At 46.0% G+C, this 21,362-nt stretch overlaps 1 protein-coding gene across 4 annotated transcripts in view; it reads left to right on the forward strand.

The window, feature by feature from the left end:
• The window catches only part of SH3PXD2A (SH3 and PX domains 2A), a 237,910-nt gene that overhangs the window by 24,866 nt on the left and 191,682 nt on the right, over positions 1 to 21,362 (forward strand). For all 4 annotated transcript variants that reach the window (XM_033065577.2, XM_033065578.2, XM_033065579.2 and 1 more), the window contains exon 2: positions 16,974 to 17,054. In XM_033065577.2, coding sequence (XP_032921468.1) covers positions 16,974 to 17,054 — 81 coding nt within the window. The remainder of the gene's footprint in view (positions 1 to 16,973; positions 17,055 to 21,362) is intronic.

Genomic DNA, 21,362 nt, shown 5'->3' on the forward strand with positions numbered 1-21,362 from the left:
TAATTTTTTGTTCGCTTTGTACAGGGAAAGTAGAGCTACTCTTCTTCCCCATTCCTGCCAAAGGGCAATTTCTTCATTGCAGAGGGATGTTGCACCCTGTAAGAGCAAACTTACCATGCTGGTGTGGGTAGACAGGACTACTCCTTGAAGGCAAGTACTCAAGAGAGTGTCTTTCCTAGACCAAGGTAGGACATAAAGTTGAGTTGGATGTTAGTGACCTTGGGAATACATCATTCCCTAGAGCAGGCAGCTCCCCAGTATGCTCCCAGTAGACTTCTGCTCATTCTGCTGTCCAGGATGAGGAGCTGAGATGGAGACCTCAGTGCTGGTCCTTCTCAGGCAGTGCACGAACAGCTGCTGGGCAGGGACTGAATCCTCTTGGATTCTGCCTGTGCTGTCTGTTTTGTTCCAAGTGCTGCTAATAATTAGTCAAATAAAATTATTACTAAGAAAAGGAATTTGGTTTATTGGAAGAACGTTCCAGGAGGGTTTTATAGCTCTGGAATTGTATCTTGCCAATCAAATAAGTATCACAGAGTGAAGAGAAACACAGTAGCCAGCTTGGCAGTCAGTAGGCAAACTCCGCCTGTAGCACAAGCCTTGAAATAAGCTTGGTATGAAAATGCATTATTTTATAGCCACGTTGCTCTTTTTTCCTGGGAAAAAACATTGCCTCCAAAATATTTTTTTCTTTGTCTTGTGTCTGGCACCGCCAAGTTTACGCATCCCAGGTCTGTGTGCAGGTATTCTCAAGCTTGTGAATTCCCTCTGCATTTCACCTCATGGGTTCATGGGTCTTTTAAGCCAAAGCATAAGAATTTCTCAAAGCTCTTCTTCCCTTGTTGGAAAAGCCTCTCCTACTGCCCTCACCTCCAGATGCATCCCCTCAGCTTTGAGCCAGTGACAAAGTGGAGTTAGTTCTTGGATTGGAGCTTCCAAACAAGGCTCCCTTTCAGTCACGTAACTTCAATTCAGTTTCCCTCTGGAAACACTGTGGTTCTTTTTCAGGCCATGTCCTAATGTTTGGGAAACCACTCTTCGATGCTTCACATTTCAGATTGGGCTTCTCACAAGCTCCATCCTCACATCAGTCCCACTGGCATCAGTGGCCCTTGTGCCCACCTGAGAGTAGGAGCTGAAGTCTTTTTGCTGTTTGGCTTGGTCTGAGCCCTACCTGGTTTTGCCATGAGGAGTTTGGTCAGGTTGCTGGAGCTGTGATAGATAATCTAAGTCTATTTTCACAGTTCCTTCTGGTGAAAAGATGGTTTCTTGGCAGCTGAAAAAATTCACAAGAACATGAAGCTGGAAGAGAGTTTCAGCTCATGTTCAACCTAAAAACAGGAAAGGCTGCACAAATATTTTCCACTCTTACCAGGTTTGTTGCCTTCTAGGACAGAACAGTTGTTGGGAGCACAAGAGCTGCATCCCTCACACTGTGCAGCTGAAATCAGTGTTTGCTTCACCAGAGCTGTCCTGAAATTGCTTTTCTAAAGAGGTTACAGGGGTACAGGCAAGAGCCTAGACGTGGAGGAAGCTTTGCTTGAGTTAGTTTTAGGAACATATCTGCAGACTGTTACTATAGATAGATATGTCCAGTCAGAGACACTTATTTCTAGAGGGCTTTTCTGTGTGAGATAAGAGAGATGCTTTACCTTTCTAAAGGGGGTTGTAGGTTCATTGCAATCTGTCGCTGTCAGCTGCTGTTTTTTATGTGGCAGTGACAGGAATGATATTTCCATCCCCTTCCCAGCTACAGGCTGATTATAGCAGCTGTGTTCCTCCATGGGAGAAGGGAATGGGAATCCAACCAGCTCATTGGAAAAATGTTAGGAGCCATGCATTAACTGACTGCATCCCTTCCACTCCCTGGGTAGGGAAAAGAGACCTCTGGAAAATGTGGCGGTTGGTTTTTCTGGGATGAGGGAAAACCCAAGGCTTGCATGCCAGATGTCCTTTCAAGGGAAAAAAAGAATAAAGTGACATGGCTGGAATATTATTTGGGTTGTTTTTTAATGTCACACCTCGATGGAGTCTGAGGTTGTTAACTGGGGGATTGACTCTCAATATTGTGGCCAGATGCAGGGGCTGGCTGAGCTCCCTCACTTCGGAGCTCGGTTTAAATCATGCTTCGATAATTCACCCTGCCAAAGAGATTTGTAGTTCTGTGGTGTTTTGGAGTTAGTTTTTGAGCTAAGGAGGGCTCCAATGTCAGTGAGAAGGTAGCTGGGTCCCCAGTCAGCCTCTCAGGTGTTTCCAAGTGTGCTGGTGGACCTGTTTGAGTGGCCACATATGCAGGTGGGAATTAATATCTCTTTCCCACAAATGAGATTTCTCTGAACTGAAATAAACTTCAGCCTGTTTTGCCTGTCCTGCTTCTTAAATCCATGGGACTGCAATGAGGCTAATCAGGTAGAAGTGTGACATTTTTCTGTTTTCTGGGATTTCTCACTGTGATAGTGTTTTGCTGACTGGGGAGCTGGTGACATGGCTGACTGTGGTTTCAGGCTAAGAAGCAGTGCAGCTGACAGACCAGAGACGTGTGGCAGCCTCTCCACAGAGTCCTGGCTGCTGAGTGACTGCAGTCATGGCTTGGCTTTCTTGCCACCACGGAGGGGCTGCTGCAGATCCCTCCCCAGGCTGCACTACTGTCACTATGGCATCCACAGCTAGTGTGGTTTAACAAGGGTTGGAAGCCTGTGTGGGCTGCTGCAGCTGTGGCAAGAAGTGAGCCAAAATGGAGAGGATTCAGTCATCTCCAGCTGAAAGTTGGCAGGTTGTAACTGATGTGTGAAATTAGGGTATTGGAGCAATTCATGTGTGCTGGAGTTGTGGAGATGTTGGGCTGGAGGGTTCCTGCTCATCCCTGCAAGGCTGGAAAAGCATTGTTGGTCAGGGTTCTAGACCAATTGCATGGACTGCTTTTGGGAAAGCCCAGAATTATAGCAGAAGGATGATACTCAGCAAGTTAGGATTTTCACAGAGCCCTCAAATCAGCAGTTGTAGAAGTGCAGGCACTGTAATTTGTCACTTCTTGGGACAAAGGGACAGAGAGGAAGGCCTTGATGGTCACAGGCTGCAAATCAGTGACAAGAGTTAAGTGCAGGCTTAAATCCCATTGAAATCTCTGGAATTAAAGTCTTTTCTTGAAGCTTACCAAGGCCTTCAGTGTTCTGGCAGGCTGAGTCTCCAAAGGATTGTTGTTGTGATCTCCACAGGCTGTTCAGTCTCTGCCTACATTTTGGAGGAAGATTTCCTGTCCTGAGCAGATGACATTTATCCATGGGACCAAAGCAAATAATTCATCTCAGTGTTCGGAAAGGGGATTTTTTTTGTCACCATGAAGAACAGGAAAATTCTCACCACCAAGTGAGGTGTGCCTCCTTTTTACAAGCCTTGAGGAGCTTTTTGTCTGTCTTTGCATTGCTGCTGGAGAAACCTCACAGGCAGCTGAGGGAGCAGAAATTGTGTCCTCTGGAGCACAGACAGCATGGGGCACAGCCATGCAGCCCAAGCTGTGCTCCTGTCTGTCCCATCCAGGGCAGCCTGGGCTTTCTGAGATGCTCCTGGAGAATGCTGATGGGGCTGTGGTTTTGCCCTGTGGTCAGCCATGTCTCAGGACTGGTGGCTATCCTCTGCTAAAACGACCAGTCTGTTCTCCAGCTGGCCTCCTTTGCTTACCCTCAAGAGCAATTTGGATGGTTAATAGGGAGGAGAGACTGTGGGATCCTAGAGGTGTCTCTCTGGCACCCAAGCCTGTGGCTTTCTTGTCTGGTAGAGCTCCTGCCATAATTTTGTCCGACTTTGTCCCTTCCCTCAAGTGAGGGCAGCCACAGTGGCTGTGTCAGACAGGATTTGGGATGCCTTGTGTAACACTTGTTCCATGTCTGCTGCTTCCAGTTGAATTTGGTTGACCTATGAGCAGATTTTTGGCCCAAGTTATATTTTCCCTCCTTTTTTTTCTTTTAAACATTGGAATCTATCCTCCTGACCCCTAGAGTGATGAACCACCCTGCTGCTCCACCTAGGGAATGTTCAGGATGTCCATTCCTTCTTCCTCAGGCACACCAGGGCAAATCCTGGAGCTAGTGGCCCAATGGAATTGCTGAGGGCAGGCCCTCACATTTGACAGTCTACATCTGCTGGTGTGTGGGCAAGGATTTATTTTTGCCCCCATCAGCAGCCTGCAAAGAGAACTGGGCCCATGGAGAACCTGAGACATTTCTGTGCACCTCGTGGCAGCCCAGCTGTTCCTGCCACAGAGGGGTGCATGGAAGCAGATGGAAAGGGAGGCATTCTGCTGGAGCATGGGATGCTTTCCCTTTCAGCAGAGCCCACCCATAGCACCCATCTGGGAATCCAGTGATTTTACATCCTTCTTTGTGTTGTTCCAAGGCAGCAAGTGTTTTATATTTAAAGTGTACTAATTTAATATTACTGAAGCCTTAAGAAAAGGCACAGTGGGCCAAGTCCTGCTAGTTTTGCTTGCATTTCACAGGGCTAAGGAGGGTGAGATTTGATCCTCTTTGGATGTACCTTTACTGGAGGGGTGGTTGTGGGGGAGAGAGAAGAGACAGGGGAATTACAACATTGGAAATAAAAAAACCTACCTCTGCCCAGAGCCGTTTTGCAATAAGACACTTCAGGGTGTGAGTTAAGATGCTGTAATTCACACCTCCTGGGTTTTGTGGCATCCAGCCCACTGCTTCATGTCCCGCACAGAGAGTGAGTGATTTTGGCTCAGTAGCCCCCTGGCCAGTCAGCCCTGGGGCAGAGATCGCTGCATGGGGACGGCTGCAGGGCTCCTTTCGGGACGGCTGCAGGGCTCCTTTCGGGATGGCTGCAGGGCTCCTTTCGGGATGGCTGCATGGGGATGGCTGCAGGGCTCCTTTCGGGACGGCTGCAGGGCTCCTTTCTCCCTCCACTCTGCAGATCTGCCTCGTGGCGAATTACAGTGCTGCCTCCGGCTCCTTCCTGTTCAGTGCTTCATAAATTAGAGTTTAGAATCACTCTGGGGACCCAGGTTAAAAACGTTGAATCTTTTGAATGAGGGTTGGAGTCAAATCCTTGGGTGTTTTTTTTAAAGGGTCAGGCACGTGGAAATGTTACATCACTATCAGTGATGCCGGGGGCCAGAGCTTAAGTGCCAGCAAAGATTTGGGGCTCTTTGTGTGACTGAGCTGGCTCAGCCACCTGCTTTGTTGACCACCACGGACTGATAGTGCTGCATCACAGAGGAGACACATCTCAGTGTCAATTTGGGCATCTCTGCACCATGCAGCCCTTTCCTCACTGTTCATCCACCTTAACTTCAGCCTTGTAGACATTGGATGTCTGTCTGGATTTGTCTGTTCCTGCAGGCAGAGGAGGAGGCACCTCTGGAGAAGGACGTGTACCATTGCCACCTACCTAGACAAGGATCTGAAATGACTAGCTCTGGCCAGTTTGAGATCCCAGCATAGGGTTGCATAAGGCTAGAACTTTTTCTCCAAATTCTGCCTACCAAATTCCTGCTGTCTCCAGATGCTGATGTGTTGAGTGCAGCTGTTTTAGTTCTTGAAAGCCTGCTGTTACAGTGATCTTTCTGGGCTTTGGGTGGGCACTTCAACAGATTTAATGGAGTTTTTGTCTTTGCAACATTCATAATTCCCTTAAAGTGGCTAAGAGTGGGAGAACATTCAGGCTTGGGGAATGAAAGGAAGAGGTTTGTTTATTGTTCTAAAGCACTATAAGCCCTAAATTTGACAGAAATGTAAACTTATACAGTCATTTTGCTGATTCGTGTTTTATTAGTGATTTTGATAGAACATATAATATGGGCATGACCCTAAAAAGATTATTTCTAGTGGGACATGCTGACTTGCAGCCACATACCGTCCTTCCAAAACTGAATAACTCCCAGGGCATGTGAGGCTTGTGCTGAGCTGTGAAACAAGAAGGAATTTGTGTAGCCACTGCCACCCCTGGCACCTCTGACAGAAGCTGCATCGCCAAACAGCAGTGCACATCTCCAGAGAAGATGTGGTTTTTTACTGGGGGAAGCTGTGCAAGTGACAAAGCCCAGCTTAGAGTGACTAAAAATCCCTGGGGGAGTTCTTCACCCCTACACTGGAAGAGTCCAGGTTCCCAGTAGAAGCTCAGGTGGAGGCTTGTGCCCGGTGTGGAGCTGGATTTGGTGATCAGGTCCTTTGGCAGTATGGTCACAACTGCTGATAATCACCACCTACCCTAATTTAGCATTCTTTTAGAGGCCCATCTCCATTGTAGCCCATGTACAAACTGCAGAGAAGCAGGGTGGGATGGTGGGCAGTGCAGGTCAGTAGGACAGCTTTCTCCTCTGGCTGCAGTACAGCCTGGAGACTCATCTCCCAGTTCCTCAGCTGGGGGTGAAGTAAGGCAGTGTGACTGTCCTGTCCCCCAGCCATCCCTGTGCCCAGCAGCTGAACAGCTTTTCCTGCTGTTGGATCCTCATATTTGCAGGGTTTAAAGAAGTGGCATTCTGAGCAGAAATACCCAAAGCATGGTACTGTTCTGGGCTGACAAAAGCATCTCTGCCATCTCTGTGCATCCTGGCAGGGCAGAGCAATGCTGGCTCCTCCTGGTGTGCAGGATAAAGGCAGTCTGGAAGCTGCTGGGCATGGCTGAGTGTCCCTGTGCCTGTGTGTGGCCCAGGTTGTGGCTGCAGAGTTGGAGAGGGATGGGTTTGCACTGCCTGTGATGGTCCTGCGTGGCTGGGGTGGGAGAGGGTGTTCCTGCAAGTGGGAAGGCAGGAAGCCAAGCGTGGGAAAAGGAGGATGATTGTGAGAAGAGTAGGAGGGAAGGAAAGGGCAGAGACAATAGTTCAACTTAGCAAAGAGGCAGTGATTGAGGGTGTGAGGATTTGGCACAGTATCTTCCTGAAAACCCTGAAGGTCCACAGGAAGAAGGTAATTTTGTGTTTAATTGAGTGCAGTGCCCTGCCAAGAGAGAATCCATTCTGCACAGGACTCTTGCATTGGTTTTCCTGGCTTGGCCAGGGGGTGAGGGTTGGAATAAAGAGGGTGCTCCATGTTTGCCTCTTAGGCATTTTGCAGTGCAATTCAGACATTGTTTGCAAGACTAGGACACAAAATCACTTCCTTTTTTCACTCTTCTCCCCACAAGAAACATGGATTTCTCCAAAGCCTGAAGTCAAGGGTCACTGCAGTGAATGACATTTTTCCAGTGACTTCAGCATTGCGTCTTTCTGGGGCTGTGGAAATTTGTTCCCTTTTTTCCAGGAATTGGTTTTACATTGTCAGGCTTGTTCTGTAGAGAAAAAATACATTCATTATTTTATATAGATATATATAGATATAGTCATGCAGCAAAATTAAAGACCTATGTGCATTGAAGGTTTGCAGAATGGTGTTTATTTTTTGAGGATAGCTCCTTTTTTCAGTTGCTCTCTATCATTTTTCATTTAAAATGAATATATAGTTTTCCTGCCCATGGCAGAGGGGTTGCAACAAAATCATCTTCAAGGTCTCTTCCAGTCCACACCATTCTATGATCTGTCAGCATGTTATGTTGGCAGTTCTGGAATGCTTTGCCCGTTGATGATGATTTCACCTCAAGTTTTATCCTTTAGTCATGCATGAAAAACGTAGTTGCACCAATAGGATAGAAACTAGAAGAGTTTGTTTCAGAGTTGTTTTTTTCCACACTTAAAGTACTGTGCCCCTCAGATCTGGCTTTGTGAATCTGAGGGTCTCTTGGTTTACATGAACTTTTTGTTTCCCTCTACTCAAAATGAGAAGAAAAAAATCCCACTATTCTATGGCAAAATCCCAGGAGATTTCCATTATTTGGACTAAGAATGTCCCAGAGCTCTGTCATTGTTCTGGAAGGGCCTGGAGGAGTTTTGCTCATTTTCCCAGGCCCTTGCTTTGCTTTTCCAACACTCCATCTGGGGGTCATACGTAAGGTTACAAATCAAAGCCGGAAGATTTGCATGCTAATATAAACTACATGCAAGTGTTGCTGCAGAGCTGAAATCCTGGATGTTGGAAGCCAAAAGGGAGGCTGGGTTGTAGCAGCAACGCCTCTTTGTGACCTCAAGGCAGCCTGGGCAGGGAGTATTTGCCATTTGTGCCAGTGAGGGTCTGCAGCTACAGCAGAACCACTCTGGGACTGTGTGTGACATGGGCTCAGCAGTGCCATGGTGTGCTGTGTCTGCCTGTGCCACAAGCTGTGCATGCTCCAGCACTGCACATGAGCTCCATAGCTGGGGAAATGCATCAGCCCAAGCCTGCTGGAACAAAAAGGACCCTTGTTCTCAGAGCAGAAAGGTGCTTCAAGCCATCTCTCACAGGCACAAATTACTTGGTGTTCTGTAGAAAACAGCAATTTCCAGGTTGTATTTTGTCTCTTTCTGTGTCTTGTCAGTCTTGATGCACTTAACAGTAGCAAGCAGGTTTTTGTTAGTTCTCATTTGATCAAGCTATTCCTGTATCCCTGGCCCCAGGGCACTCGATGACAAAGATCCCTTTGCCTGAAATATGAGCAGAGCTCTACTGGTCCTATTTTGAACATCCCTCAAGTCAATTCCTCTTGTGCCAAAATTAATTCAGCTGCTTCTCTCATAAGCCTCTTTGATTTGGCAGCATCCTTCTGATACTTTACCAATCTTGCTTTCCTGTGAGGTTTGATCCAGCACCACGAAGGGAATTAAACTCTTCCTATTGGCCTCTGTGAGTCTAATGATGCTGTAATGGCAGTCAAAATCAGATGCAGGTTGTACTCATTCGGACCAGGATTGGATTTAATATACAAACACTGCCCTCATCTGAATGATCATCATCACTGATAGCAGCACAGTGATCTCTTACAGCTGAAGATGGCAAGATGTGTTAGAAACTATGGAGTCATTTTAAAAATGCTCATATCTGCCTCAATACTTTGCTATTAAAACTCATTGCAGTTAAAGGAGGATGAAGCCAGTTTTGAGTCAGTTTTTAAGATTTGTTATTTTGTAGGGAAGAAGGACAGGAGAATTAAGTAATTTCATTTTAAAGTGCTGGTTCCCCTTGGTGTCTATCCTTTTCCTTGCAATGGACATGATGATGTAGGAGCTGGGAAGTGACTGGCTTAGAGAGACCTCCATCTCACTTCCCCATCCAGCACTGGCACCAAGGATTTCCACATTAAGCTGTACTCTTTGGGGGAGATAAGTTTCATTTCAGACCAACTTCAATTGCAAATCAATCTCTAAAACTAGTTTAGTGAAATTGATGTAATTCCTGTATTCAAAATTGGTCAGAAACTTGGAGGATTTAAAATTCTATTTTGTCTGTTGATAGTTTCTTTTTCCAATTCTCTTTTCTTGAATGGAGATTCTCTTCCTACCAGGACATGCTCATATTTTAGGTTTGTCATGAAACACGAACCATCTGTTGAGGAGAAGGGCACAAGCACTGAGTTAAAATAATTTATCAGTCAGATGGCATCTGATTTAAGAGGCAGTAAGCTGGAAAATCTTTACCTCCAAGTGCAGCTGTATTATTTTTGTTTGCTTGACTTAGCCTCTTTCAGACCCAGGCAGGGTATTTGAGAAGGCCACAAGGGAGGCAGGTCTCACAGAGAGCCTGTATGTTCTTGTTTCCATTTTACATTTGTCACTCTAAGATTCTTACACTCTGTAGGCTTAGATCTTCTGTTTTCTAATAACCTGACAGCTCTTAAATTGCAGAAAATGAGTGTTTTAGTTATTCTGCTTCACAAAGGGATCCATCACACATGGAAAGTAAATGCAGGTGGATTGAGACAGAGTGGAAATAGAAATATGAGTCCACATTGTGCTCCACACAGATGCTCCCTCTCCCTCACGCACACATGTAAATGTAATGGGTAGATGTTGTCCACTTCCTTTGTCTCCTCCCCTTGCAGGGAAGCTGCTGATCTGCTTCCAGAAGCTGGGAAGTGGTAGTGCAGAAGTGACCAGTCTTTACTACTCCTGTTTCTTTTCCTCTTTCCATAAGCTCTAGTTGGATAGGCTGGAGTTAAGACAGCCTTGACAGGTCTTTGACATGACCCAGGATATCAGTTAAGAGCACACAAAACCCTGCTAATGCAGCACAGATACTGCATGTCTGCAAGAATCAGACACATCATATTCTGCTCACACACCCCCAAGAACGAATTCAAATGAAGTAATCAAACAAGCCTGGCAAGAGCCTCAGAGGTGGTTTGTAACCACGCTGCAGGGCTCCCAGCTGTTCCAGTTCTGCAGCTCTCTGGTCAAGTCACTGCCACGAATCATGGCTGCAGATTCCACTTTTTACCTTCTTATGCCTCCCATGGTCATTTGCATGGCTGTGCAGAGAAATGCAGCAGGGAGATTTTCTGCTGTGGGCTTATTGCTCTGATTGTGTGGGACAGCTTCGCATCTTCTTAGCAGGAAGATACTGGAAAGGCCTGAAGACAAGTGTTTAGAAACTCAAGTTGGCAAATGCCAAAAACCTGAGGGGTGAACTTGAGACTAAATCAGAATTTGAACTATGGGTTTTAAAACCTCATCAATGCATGAGAAGAATTTGGGAGGCTAAGTACTGTCTTATTCTGCCTGTGTAAACATGATGAGCTGGATTCCTCATTCAGACACAGCCCTGTTCTGTGTCTGGTCTGTCCCCCTGAAGCTAGGAAACCAGCAAAATCATCCAGCCAGGTGCCTCCATACTCAAATGAGTTCTTCTTCCTGTGTTCCAGGGATGTCTGCTGGCTGGCTGGAGGTAGTTGTTTGCTATTCTCATTTGTTTTTAAGTACTTGGATTTGGCAAAGAGAAACAGATTTCACTCTGGTTACTGCTCCACCAGGAGGAAGATCTGTGTCCATATAGGTTGCAGTAGTGGTGTGGTTTTCTAAACTAGAATGGACCCCCTTTGAGTCTTGAGAATATGACTAAATAGGAGCTAGAAAGGAGGGGGCTTTTTGTGTACTTGGAACAGATTCGTTGTGATATGGCTGAAAAGAGAGGCAGCATTAATCCTTTTGCACTGTAGTTCAGAGATGAAACAAGATCCACAAAAGAAATCAGTGGAGAAAGGAAAACTCTCACATCCCCCCTCCCTGTTTTTTTCCTTTCCTCTCACTTGTGTGTTTATTTTGACTGTAAATTAGCTTGCAAATTATGAAACTGGAATTGCTGTGTCCTGCTTTAAGTTGCCTGTGTGGTGGCTGCTCACAGATGAGAACTGGCAAATGCTACAGCTATTCAGTTTGCTCTCTCCCAGCATACTGTAACTCTGATTTGCTTCCAAGGCTTAGGTACGTGCAACATTTGTCCATGAGACCCCTGGGTCATTCTGGCTTTTTCTCAGTTACATTTTCCCCACTGGTAATGGAAACATGAGCTGGGCAGAGGGGTGTCTGTGACACCACATCTGGTGCATGAGGAAGCCAGACACCCCACACCTGTGTGCAGCACACGTCACCCCCTCCTTGGGACTGCTCTGAGGCATCCTGCCCTGGCAGCAACCACCCTGCAAGGACCTTTCCTGTCTGGGGCTCCCCAGGTCTCATATTTCTTCCAAGTCTCATCTCTGTTTCTCAGCTCAGTCTTCAAAATCCTGGAGTGAGAACAGCTCTGGAGTGGGCTTGAAAATAGCTCTTCCTTGGCCCTGTCCTGGCTGAGCTGCAGTACCTCGGAGATCTTCGTGCTGAAAGGTGACCTCATTCCGCAGCACCACTGATGGACTTACCGCTGGCTTGGGGCTGAGGGTCTGACTTCACCTCCGTGGGAATTTCCCAGGTCTCAAGGTGCTTTTTAGGGCCCTTTGGATGCTAGTGAGCTGGGCAAGAAGCCCATGCTGTGCTCACTGAATCCAGAGTCAGCTGTGTTCCAAGCCAAGGGAAGGCACAGGTGATGTGTGCGTGAGAAGGGCTTACATTCTCCGTGTTTATTCCTGGGACATTCCACTCTTCCATGCTCTTGTACAGGGCAGAAATTGAGGCCACTAGGGTACCTTATCCCCCAGCTACTGGTGCCAGAGTCTTACAAGATACCTAAAATCAACCAAATCACATCAGGAAGCTGAACAACTTTGCAGCTTTGATCTTGTGGGTACCAAAATTGCTGTCTCTAGGCTGATATCCCCTCAAATCTGGATCTGGGCCAGCACCAATTTGTGCTCATCAGCACATCTTTGACGTTAAAATGGTTATGCAAACAGTGAGTTGGTGCAGTGGCTCTACTCTGGTAATTTAGGGCACAGATGTATGTTTTGCTGCAGTTTAAGTTGTTTTAATGCAAACTTTGCTATGTAATTGAAGCAGCTGAAATTGCTGCAAGCCTTGCAGGAGCTGGGCTGACAGCGTGGAAGTGGACGAGGCAGCATTCACAGGCTGAGCTGTGCTGGTAGAAAGCTTCCAGCTCACAGACAGTGATAGCATCTGAATACAGGGGAGAAGGAGTATCTTTTCCAACTCAAACCTGATTCATAGGAGGACAAACATCCAACACTTTACTAGGAGTCTTTGAAGAAGCTGACATTGTCCAGGATAAAAGGGGATGTTGTGATCGTATCTGCATACAAACTGCACCATAGTGTTGTCTTTTGCATTCACAGACCTCTCTTAATAGCTGGTGTTTAGTGTAATTACTTATTAGAGGTTAACAACACCCTCTCTTATGTGTGCAAGGATGTTTCTGCTTTTCAGTCTTCCTTTTGCCAATAGCTCTTGTATTTGTGTACGTTATTATCTTGGTTTCATCAGACAACCAGTTTCAGACATTTGTCTTCCACTCCAGCACATCTGGCTGTAGATGACAAGACATTAGCCTCTGAAAAAACAATTGAAAAATCAGTCACATGATAATAACCTGCATTTGTTACCTCTGGGGTTTCTGCTGGCTAGAGCTGGATATTTTCCATTGAAAACATGGCAGTCAACGATAAGGTCATGCCCAGTGACGTTAGAGTGGATGTGCTCTGTAGTAGGAAGTCATCTCTCCTCATTGCTTGTGTAGGCAGTAAAGGGAGAGCAATGACTTCAGTTTACAAGGAATTTTCTGCTCTGTGGTGGGTGAAGTAGAAGTTTCCCAGAGCTAGAATTAAACAATAATTAGCAGCAGATAAAATCCCCCTGACACCCTGCGCCTTCTGTCATAAGCCATGAATATTAAGAGCTACTTATCAAGCTCAGTTCCTGATTAATATTCTACAGTCTTTAAAAGCCTACTTCTTGCTCTGAAGAAAGATTTATTTCAAAATGCAATAATAGATCAAAAAAGGACTGGACTTGGGAAATTAAAAAATGAACATTGTTAGTGGCTGGAGCACCCAGTGGTTGTTTGCTATTTGTACTTCAATTTTCATTCATTGTTAAGGACCTTTTGTTAAGGATTTTTAAGGTGAAGCTTTTGAATAGCATCTGTGTTTTGACTCCTTTATGATTATAAACATGGCAGATACATAAAGCAGATCTCTTTGCCTTTAGTAATTAATTACTGTAGTAATTTGGAATCTCAATTACAGTGCAGTTGTGTGTAGGAAAACACTGTACTTACATGAAAGAGCTTGCTCCAAGACATGAAAGCTACTTTGATTTTATCTTTTTTTATCAAAACAGAATGTGCCAAGGAGCTGGGTCTCTCTTGTGGGCAGGACCAGCTGCATGTTGGAGTGGTGGCTTGTGTGGCTCAGTTTTGGGGAGTCGCTGGATGCCACAGAAAGCTTTCCCTTGGCTCTACTGGGTGTTTGAGCGTGGGATGGCTCTCCCTATTTATCCCATATTTCCTGCTGCCTCCTTGTCCCGTTGCATTTGCATGACCCTGGGCTCCCCCAGGACTGCTTTTCTCCCTCTCTCTTGGGACATTGTTGATCATTTTTGCAGTGACCCAATTTAAGGTCTGAGAATAAATAAAACAGTGAGGTAAGCTGATGTAATGTTTGATGCTCATGAAAAGGTTACGCATCTGACCAAGACAACAGAAGCAAATACTTAGGGAGAGAAGTGTGACATCCAAGGCTTCTGAAACCTCTAGACCTTGCATTTATAATCTGCCATTTTACAAATCTTTTTTGACCAAACCCCATTATTTTAAATGGTGACTTCTGGGAAGCAATTTGATTTGGGCAAACAAGCAAAAAAGATCAATAGCTGTTTTAGGTTTTGCACCTGTCTCTCACCAAGCAGATTTTGAGCCTACTTTACTTCACATAGTACCAGGTTATGATTAAAGGCTTTTCTTGCTTCAGTAGTAACTTTTCCATGAAATAGAAGCCAGTGTATCTGCATGCTGCCTCATCCATCACTTACTGAGCTTGAGGAGACCTTAGATTTAATTGCTGTCCTAAATGTGCTGGAAAATCCTGACTTGACTGAAGTCTGTGGCAGCTTCATTCCCACAGAGCCTGGATTTCAGATCTGGGGATGTATCTGCACCATGCAGTGGAGTGCTGCTCCTACACCTGTTCCCTGCACCAAATAAATCCAACCTCTTGCCCAGAATATCCCTGTGCACCCAACTCTGCCCCTTCTTGTGTCATGGGTGTGTTGTGGCACTTACTGCTCCACCAAACTGGAATCTTGAAGCAGGATTGACTTCTGCCTGCATTAGATTTTGACCAAGCAGATTTGTAGGCTGTTAAAAATCTCAGGAACTCACAGTTTTTGTGGGTTCTGAAGAGTAGCATGGAGAAGCCTGAAGTGACATGAAATTCAAAGTGTCTGGATGTCTGTGGCATATGTGTTTTGTTTCTAGTTTCTTAAAAAAAGTTGCATAATGAAAGAAAAATTATAATCTTTATTTACATGTGCAATATGTTTCTTCTCCTGTCTCATCTTCTTTGTGAGAACTCAGGGCCAGAATTACAGTATCTGAAGTTGCTTTTGGATCCTATTCAGCTCCCATCTGTCAAGATCTGTTTTTAATCGAATGGGTTTTCCATCTGAAAGTAGCTGTTGGATAGAGAATGAGTAGAAATATTTGTGTGTGAATTAGCTCAGAGTGAAGCTACAAACTTTTTTTTTTCCCACAACAAACACATGGAAAAATATTCTTCAGTGTAGTGTGGCCAGCTTGAAAATTGGCAACAGCAGCTTCCTTCCCAGGCTTTGACTCCTCTGCCTTGACTGCAGGGGTAAGATCTTTAAAGGGGACCAGAAATCTTCATGTTACACAGGCTTATCTCCCCTCCATGCAGCAGGGCAGTGCTGATGTCACCCTTGTGTATATGGGCATTGCAGGAAGGAGGCTGGGTGGTTTGGTTTTCCAGGAGAATTATGAGATGCAGTGGAGTAACCTGGGATTGCTGAGAGTCAGGCTCTTACCCCGGGAATCTTCCCCTTGCCAGCCTTGATGGTCTCTGGTGGGAAGAGCAGATATGTTTGATGCAGAATGAGGCCCCAGATCTCCTTAGCATCTCCAGCTGGTGAATGCCATGAAACTGGGCTGCAGCAGATGGGAGGCAGACTGCCTTGGGGACTGAATGTGGCTGTAACAAGCAGAGAGGAAAGCATGGCTGTGGTTTCTGGGAGGATAACTCTCCTACTGGGAAAGAAGAAGAAAAAAAGAAAATCCATTAGTGGTCCTTGGAAAAGTGTTGTTAAGCCCAATATTCAACACCCTTCCAGGGATATTCATGCAATATTTTTTATTGGTAAAAGTACACAAGCAATTGAATCAGTAGCTTGGAAGATGATCTGGTGTCTTGGAGGAGATGGAGATGGAGAAGAGGGTGATGCTTATCCATCCCCTGTTGCTGGAGCCAGAGTTTCACTTCTGCATCCATGGCAAAAGGGAGAGCTCCTGCTGCAGTGCTGTAGCTGAGGGAGGAGGGCTGCTTTCCTGTTTCCTCTGCCAGATTCTTATCTCAGTCCATATGTGAAACCTGAAAATTGCTTTAAAGGCCCAGGAGCTGTCCTAGCTGTGATTTTCATTACATTTGTCCTGTGTGGTCACCCTTGATAGCTCCATCCTGTTTGCTGAGGTCTTGTTGGGGATCTGTCATCAAGGCAGCAGGACCAGCATTGGCCTGAGGACAAGTGTATGAGAGAGTGGAACCTGGCCCATTTTTAATTAAAAAAAAAAATATTTTGGAGGTACCAGGGTCAAAAGGAAACATTTTGGTGTTTTGTGTGCATGTTTATATGTGTATGTACGAGTTTGTGTGTGTGTATATGTGTACGTGTGTGTGCGAATCTTTTTTTTATCACAGCTTCTGGCAAAACGGTGTTTCTGTAAGAGGATTGTTTTGGGGATGGACTAGGGCTGGACAAGGGAAATCCTGGCTTATTCCAGGCTTCTGTTGCTGTTTCCATCAATGCAAGGAAACAGTGTCACTCTCACTGTCCGGATTTACACCACCCTCCAGTGGGTGCCAAAGGTGCTGGGTGGGCTGATGTGACTCAGCAAGAGCTGCGTGCCCTGGCGGGGCTGGGTTTGTGTCACACATGCACGGGTGTGAGTAAGCAACTGTGTTGCATGGCTGTGATTCCACAGCACCTGGAGCTGCGTTTCCTTTGGATTTCCTGTTGAACCAGAGCCACTCCTTGCTTGGGAAGGGTGACAGCCACATCTCCATGTACAAAGACAACCTGGAGTGTGGGGCTGGGGATCAGCGCCTCATGAAAAGCTGTTGCTTCAGGGGTGGAATTGCTCTCCCAGCCATGCCTGCAGCTGGCCCTGGGACCCTCCAAAGAGGATAGAGGGATGGTTGTGCTACCACAGACCAAAAAATGTGGTGTTGCTCAATTAGAGCTTTTATTCCAGGTGAAGCAAAGCCAGAGGGAGCTGCTGATGGGAGATGTGGAAGAGCACTGAGTACTCCCCCAAGATTTCTGGTGAAGGCTGCAACAGCTTTAATTTAGGCTAGTCCTGCTCCCAGGGCTATATTCCTCACTGTGAGCAGGAACAGCCAGTGAGATCTGAATTAGCCTGTGTTGACTGTTCTGCCTTTGCATGTATCCTGTGCTCGTGGCCCAGGCTGATTTGTGTTTTCTTGTCCCTGAACAGGTCTATATCATCAATGTAACATGGTCTGACCTGACTTCCCAGATCATCTACCGAAGATACAGCAAGTTCTTTGACCTGCAGGTAAGTCTGTCCTGTCTAACATAAAATATTATTTCTGCTCATGCTTCTAGTCATGTTTCCAGCTGGGTTAATAGTGCCTTTAAATAAGGCTTTGTGCTTGTTTGGTCTGTTACATGTCATGATCTTGAAACTTTTCAGACTCTGCCCTTGTAGGGTATAAGATAAGTGGGTGGTATGCTCACAGTGAGTAACTTGCACTGTAAAGACATTTAAAGCTGACATTTTCATGAATGGTTCCTATTAAAGAGGGGATCTGATTTTAAATACTTCAGATGCACTTAAAACAGAGAGAGTGCTACATTTTGGGCCCCCAGAAACTGCTTACCCAAGTAACTGAAAACAACAGAGCTTTTGCAAACTCCCACAGCAGTTCAGTAATGGAGATTGCAGTGGAAACTTTCCAGTCTCTCTTCCTAACCATCTGCCTAGCCAGCCAGTGTCCCAGCTCCTGCTGCTTTGTACGCCCCTTTGCTCTATTCTGTGCCTGTATGTTTAGATTTCATCAAAAACTTTCCTGCTGGATAGCTGCTGACCAAAGTCTGAAACCAGGAATCAGCTGTTTCATTTCTGGTAGTGCTCCTAGACACCTGCCTGGGTAGGGGGAGCTTTGGGGCTGGTGTTCTGTTTGGCAAAAATCCAGATCCACTGGTATTTTTGCATCATTGTCGTTTTGTAGGCGGCAAAACTAATTGCTTGGGTTAAAATAAAAGCTGTGGTTTGAGACACTCTTGAACTTTGGGGAAAACACTGATTTTTGGACTGGAGCTTGGGTTTGGAGCTGGGCTGAGATTACAATATCAAGTGAGTCCTCAGGGTCAGTATTGAGGATGTAGCTGACTGTGCTGTGTCCTGAAAAGTAACAGAGTCTTTTCACATAATAAATTAGGAAATAAAAGGTTCCTGTTTGGAGTATCTTAAAGAGCTCTAGTTTCATCTTCTCTCCCCTTTATGTTTCATTTCTGGTTCTTGGAAACCTGAAGTCTCTAGGCTGTTTTGTGAGCTGTATCATTTATTATGGCCTCCTGGCCTTTTGGGTGAAATGTGACCATTTCTACAGCCAGTCCTGATTTCTCTCTGCTGTGTGGCAGCAAGACAAGAGAGGGATATTCTTAAGCTTCCTCTTGTGCCCATCTCCATTTCTAACTGGGCTGAAGTACCAGGCCTGCCAGTCCCACTGCTCTAAGAGTATGTCAGCATCTTCTCTGTCAGCTGTACCTGCTAAAGATGCACAACTCCCTAGTCACAAACATTTGTTGTCAGTGTGTGAATCGTGGCCAAAACTTTTTCTTTTTCTCTCTTCTTTCTCTTTTCACCCCAGTTCTGTTTTCATGTATATGTTGTTCTGGGTCTCCTGGCCTTTCCTGGTAGGTTTGAAAAGTTCCCATCAAGTGTGGAGTTATCAATGGGGTTAGTGTGTTGGACAGGAAATGATGTCTCAATCAGGGAGTGAGTCCTGAAAGGTCCCATTGATAAGTGCAAGGGGGCCTAGCCAGTGGAAAACTCCTGCTTGCATGACGCTGCTCCCCCCACGAGAAAATACGACAAGAAAGCAACAAAATTCCCTTCTTTAACCCTTTTCCCTCCCAGGGATCTCTGTCAGGGCCAGCACTGCATGAGTAGTGACAGCCCTCTACAACAGCCTCTTTGGCTCTTGCAGCATGAGGTGCAGAGTTACAGAAATTGAGGTCTTCAGCTGAGATTTCCACAGTCCTGCCACATCTCTGTGCAATGTCACTGCCAATCTGTGCCCCAGTCTCCCAGCTGTGAGGTGGGGACAAGGCCCTGTGTGCTCAGGCTGCCATAATGTGCTTTTAGACTCCCAAAGGTGATAGGTGATTTTTTTATTTATCCCCTCCTATTACTCTTTCTGGATTTTTGATTATGCTTGAGCATCTCTGAGGTGAGGCAAAGGAAACTGCTTTGGATCTTGAAAAGAAATTCGTTTTTCCAGCTCTAGTGGAGCCTGCAAAGAGAGTTGGAAAAGCAAATTAATGCTAAGGGGAACTTTGGGTAACCCTTGCATTTTGGGAAACCTATAGCTTGACGTGCAGACATTCTTGCTCAAAGAGAAATTAGCTCCAGATCTTGGAATGACTTGTGTTTTCCAGATTTTTCCTGGAAGCTTGAACTTCTAACCTAGCGCTGGTTGAATGTGGGGTTTGCAATCTGATATCATACATGGTAAGGTGGTCTTAGCATAATCAATCTACTTTGATAATGTCCCTGCTTATCCCCATGTGGCACTTCCAGGAGAAAACCAAGCAAATTCTCAGGGAGTAATGCTCAGCCAACTCAGGGGCACCACTCATGTCCAAAACAGCTGGAGTCCACAGGTCTGTGCCAGCTCCACTCACCCTGCTGTGTCAACGACAGAGCTGCACTTCAGGGCTTCAGAAGCCTGCACGTGTCTCATTTGCTCTGGACTGGAAGTGGAGGAACAAGGGCTGACTTGTAATGACTTAATCAGGGCTGCAGTGGCTGGCATTGACAGTGACACTGGATACGACCCATGGGGAAACCCAGGGGGCTGCCCAGGAGCAAGGAGGGAGGAATACAGATAATTAATTTCACTACTCCATTTTCATGTTTCTTTTAAAAAGAGCCCACCCTTCCCCAAATGGCTGTCTCTGTGGGAAGTGGCTCAGTGGTTTTGAGAGCTGTAGCATTAGTAGAAACTGCATTTTTAAAACACTTATTTGCAAATTCTATTAGGCACTGCAAGCAGTAAGAGGCTGCTCTGTCCCAAGGATTCAAATCCAAGGAGAGTTTGGCTTTGCTATTTCAGCAGTGCATATGCTCAAGTTGGGAGTCAGGTTGTTTTTAAGTTTAGTAATAGGGCAGTAAGGCTGGTCATACCATAGGATTTGTTTGCCCCACAACAAAGGTATAAGAAATCCAGCAAACAGAACCCAAAGCAGCAAGCCAAGTGTCAGCCCTGTGCTGCTTCAGTGAGGGCTGGATATCTGTAAAGATACATTTTAAATTAAATTAGGGCATTGCTGCATCATTTAATTGTGCAACCAAGTCACATCTGCTCCTGAGCATGGGTCAAATGATGGCAGCAGAATACATGGCAGCATGTGGGTGCCAGTGTTTCAGTAAATAGGATTGAAAAGATTGAATTAACTCTGCATAGATGAAAGCATTACTGTAAATTGCTTGTCAAATCCAATTATCTGTTGTCTTTCACCCTGGGGAGACATTTGCACCTGAGCACCGTGTGGGGTCAAAGCTACCTCCCAATGCAGTATTTTGAATGTTGTTTTCTTGCACTTGCCTGCAGTGCAGAACAGAGGAACATGAGGAGAGTGATGTGAACATCACCTGTCAGTAGTGCTGACCTTTGTGACAGGCTGGTGGCTCACTGGGGCATGTTCCCTGGATGCTGTTTGAACTCTTCCATCATCAATGGATTTGCTGATGGTGGTTGCAGAATCCTGTCCTGAGGTGATAGTTCAGTACTGCTGCTGTTGTCCCCAAAGGAGCTGAGAAAGGACACTCCTCTATTGGTATAGCAGGGATAACTCCTGGCATTTCCACTGTGCAGGAAAAAACATCTACAGATGTAAGGCCTGTGTTTTTCTTGCTGGAAAGTGCTTTTGGAGGCTGTTGGTAAAATGGGAATTTGCAGCTGAATGTGTGCATAAATAATTGCCCAAAGCATAAGGTGGAGAAGTGCAGATGCAGGCAGCTCTCACCCTCCCAGTGGCCATGCTGGGCTGGAAAAGAGCTACAAAGTTTGCAGCTGGCAAGTACGAAGGATGTGTCTTTCCCCTCTCCCCATATCACCCTTGCAGTAGCTCAGTACCACCTTGGGCTTTTTACAGCTCTTAAGACCCCAGCTGGGTGCTGGCCCCACTGCTAAGAAACCCCTTCCCCAAAAAAGTGAGCAGGGAAAAAGGGACCAAGGATCCATGCCTGGTTCTCTCAGCTTCCATCCCCAGTGGTCATTGCTGCATTTTACCCAGTGACTCCAAGTGTTCTCCTCTGATTCCATGCCTGTGCTACTCAGTGCCTGCAGTCAGAGCATGAGCAGGAGCAGCACCTCAGCAGAGAGACCAGACCTCTGTTCTGTGAGGATGGCTGGGTCTCTCTGTGCAGAGCTGGGGGAGGATCCTTTCTCACAACACGTGTAATGCAGCTTTCTCCAAGGGAAAACACAGCAGCTGGATGTAGCAGCGTGCCACGATCCCACGTGGTGTGTTTGGCTGTGCAGGAGCTGAACAGCATCGCTGCCAGAGCTGTGGCAGGAATGTTAGGTAGGCAGATCTCAGCCTCTCCACACAATGACACACACAGGCGGTTTGG

Source organism: Catharus ustulatus, chromosome 8 (assembly GCF_009819885.2).
Source record: "Catharus ustulatus isolate bCatUst1 chromosome 8, bCatUst1.pri.v2, whole genome shotgun sequence".
Lineage (NCBI taxonomy): Eukaryota > Metazoa > Chordata > Aves > Passeriformes > Turdidae > Catharus > Catharus ustulatus.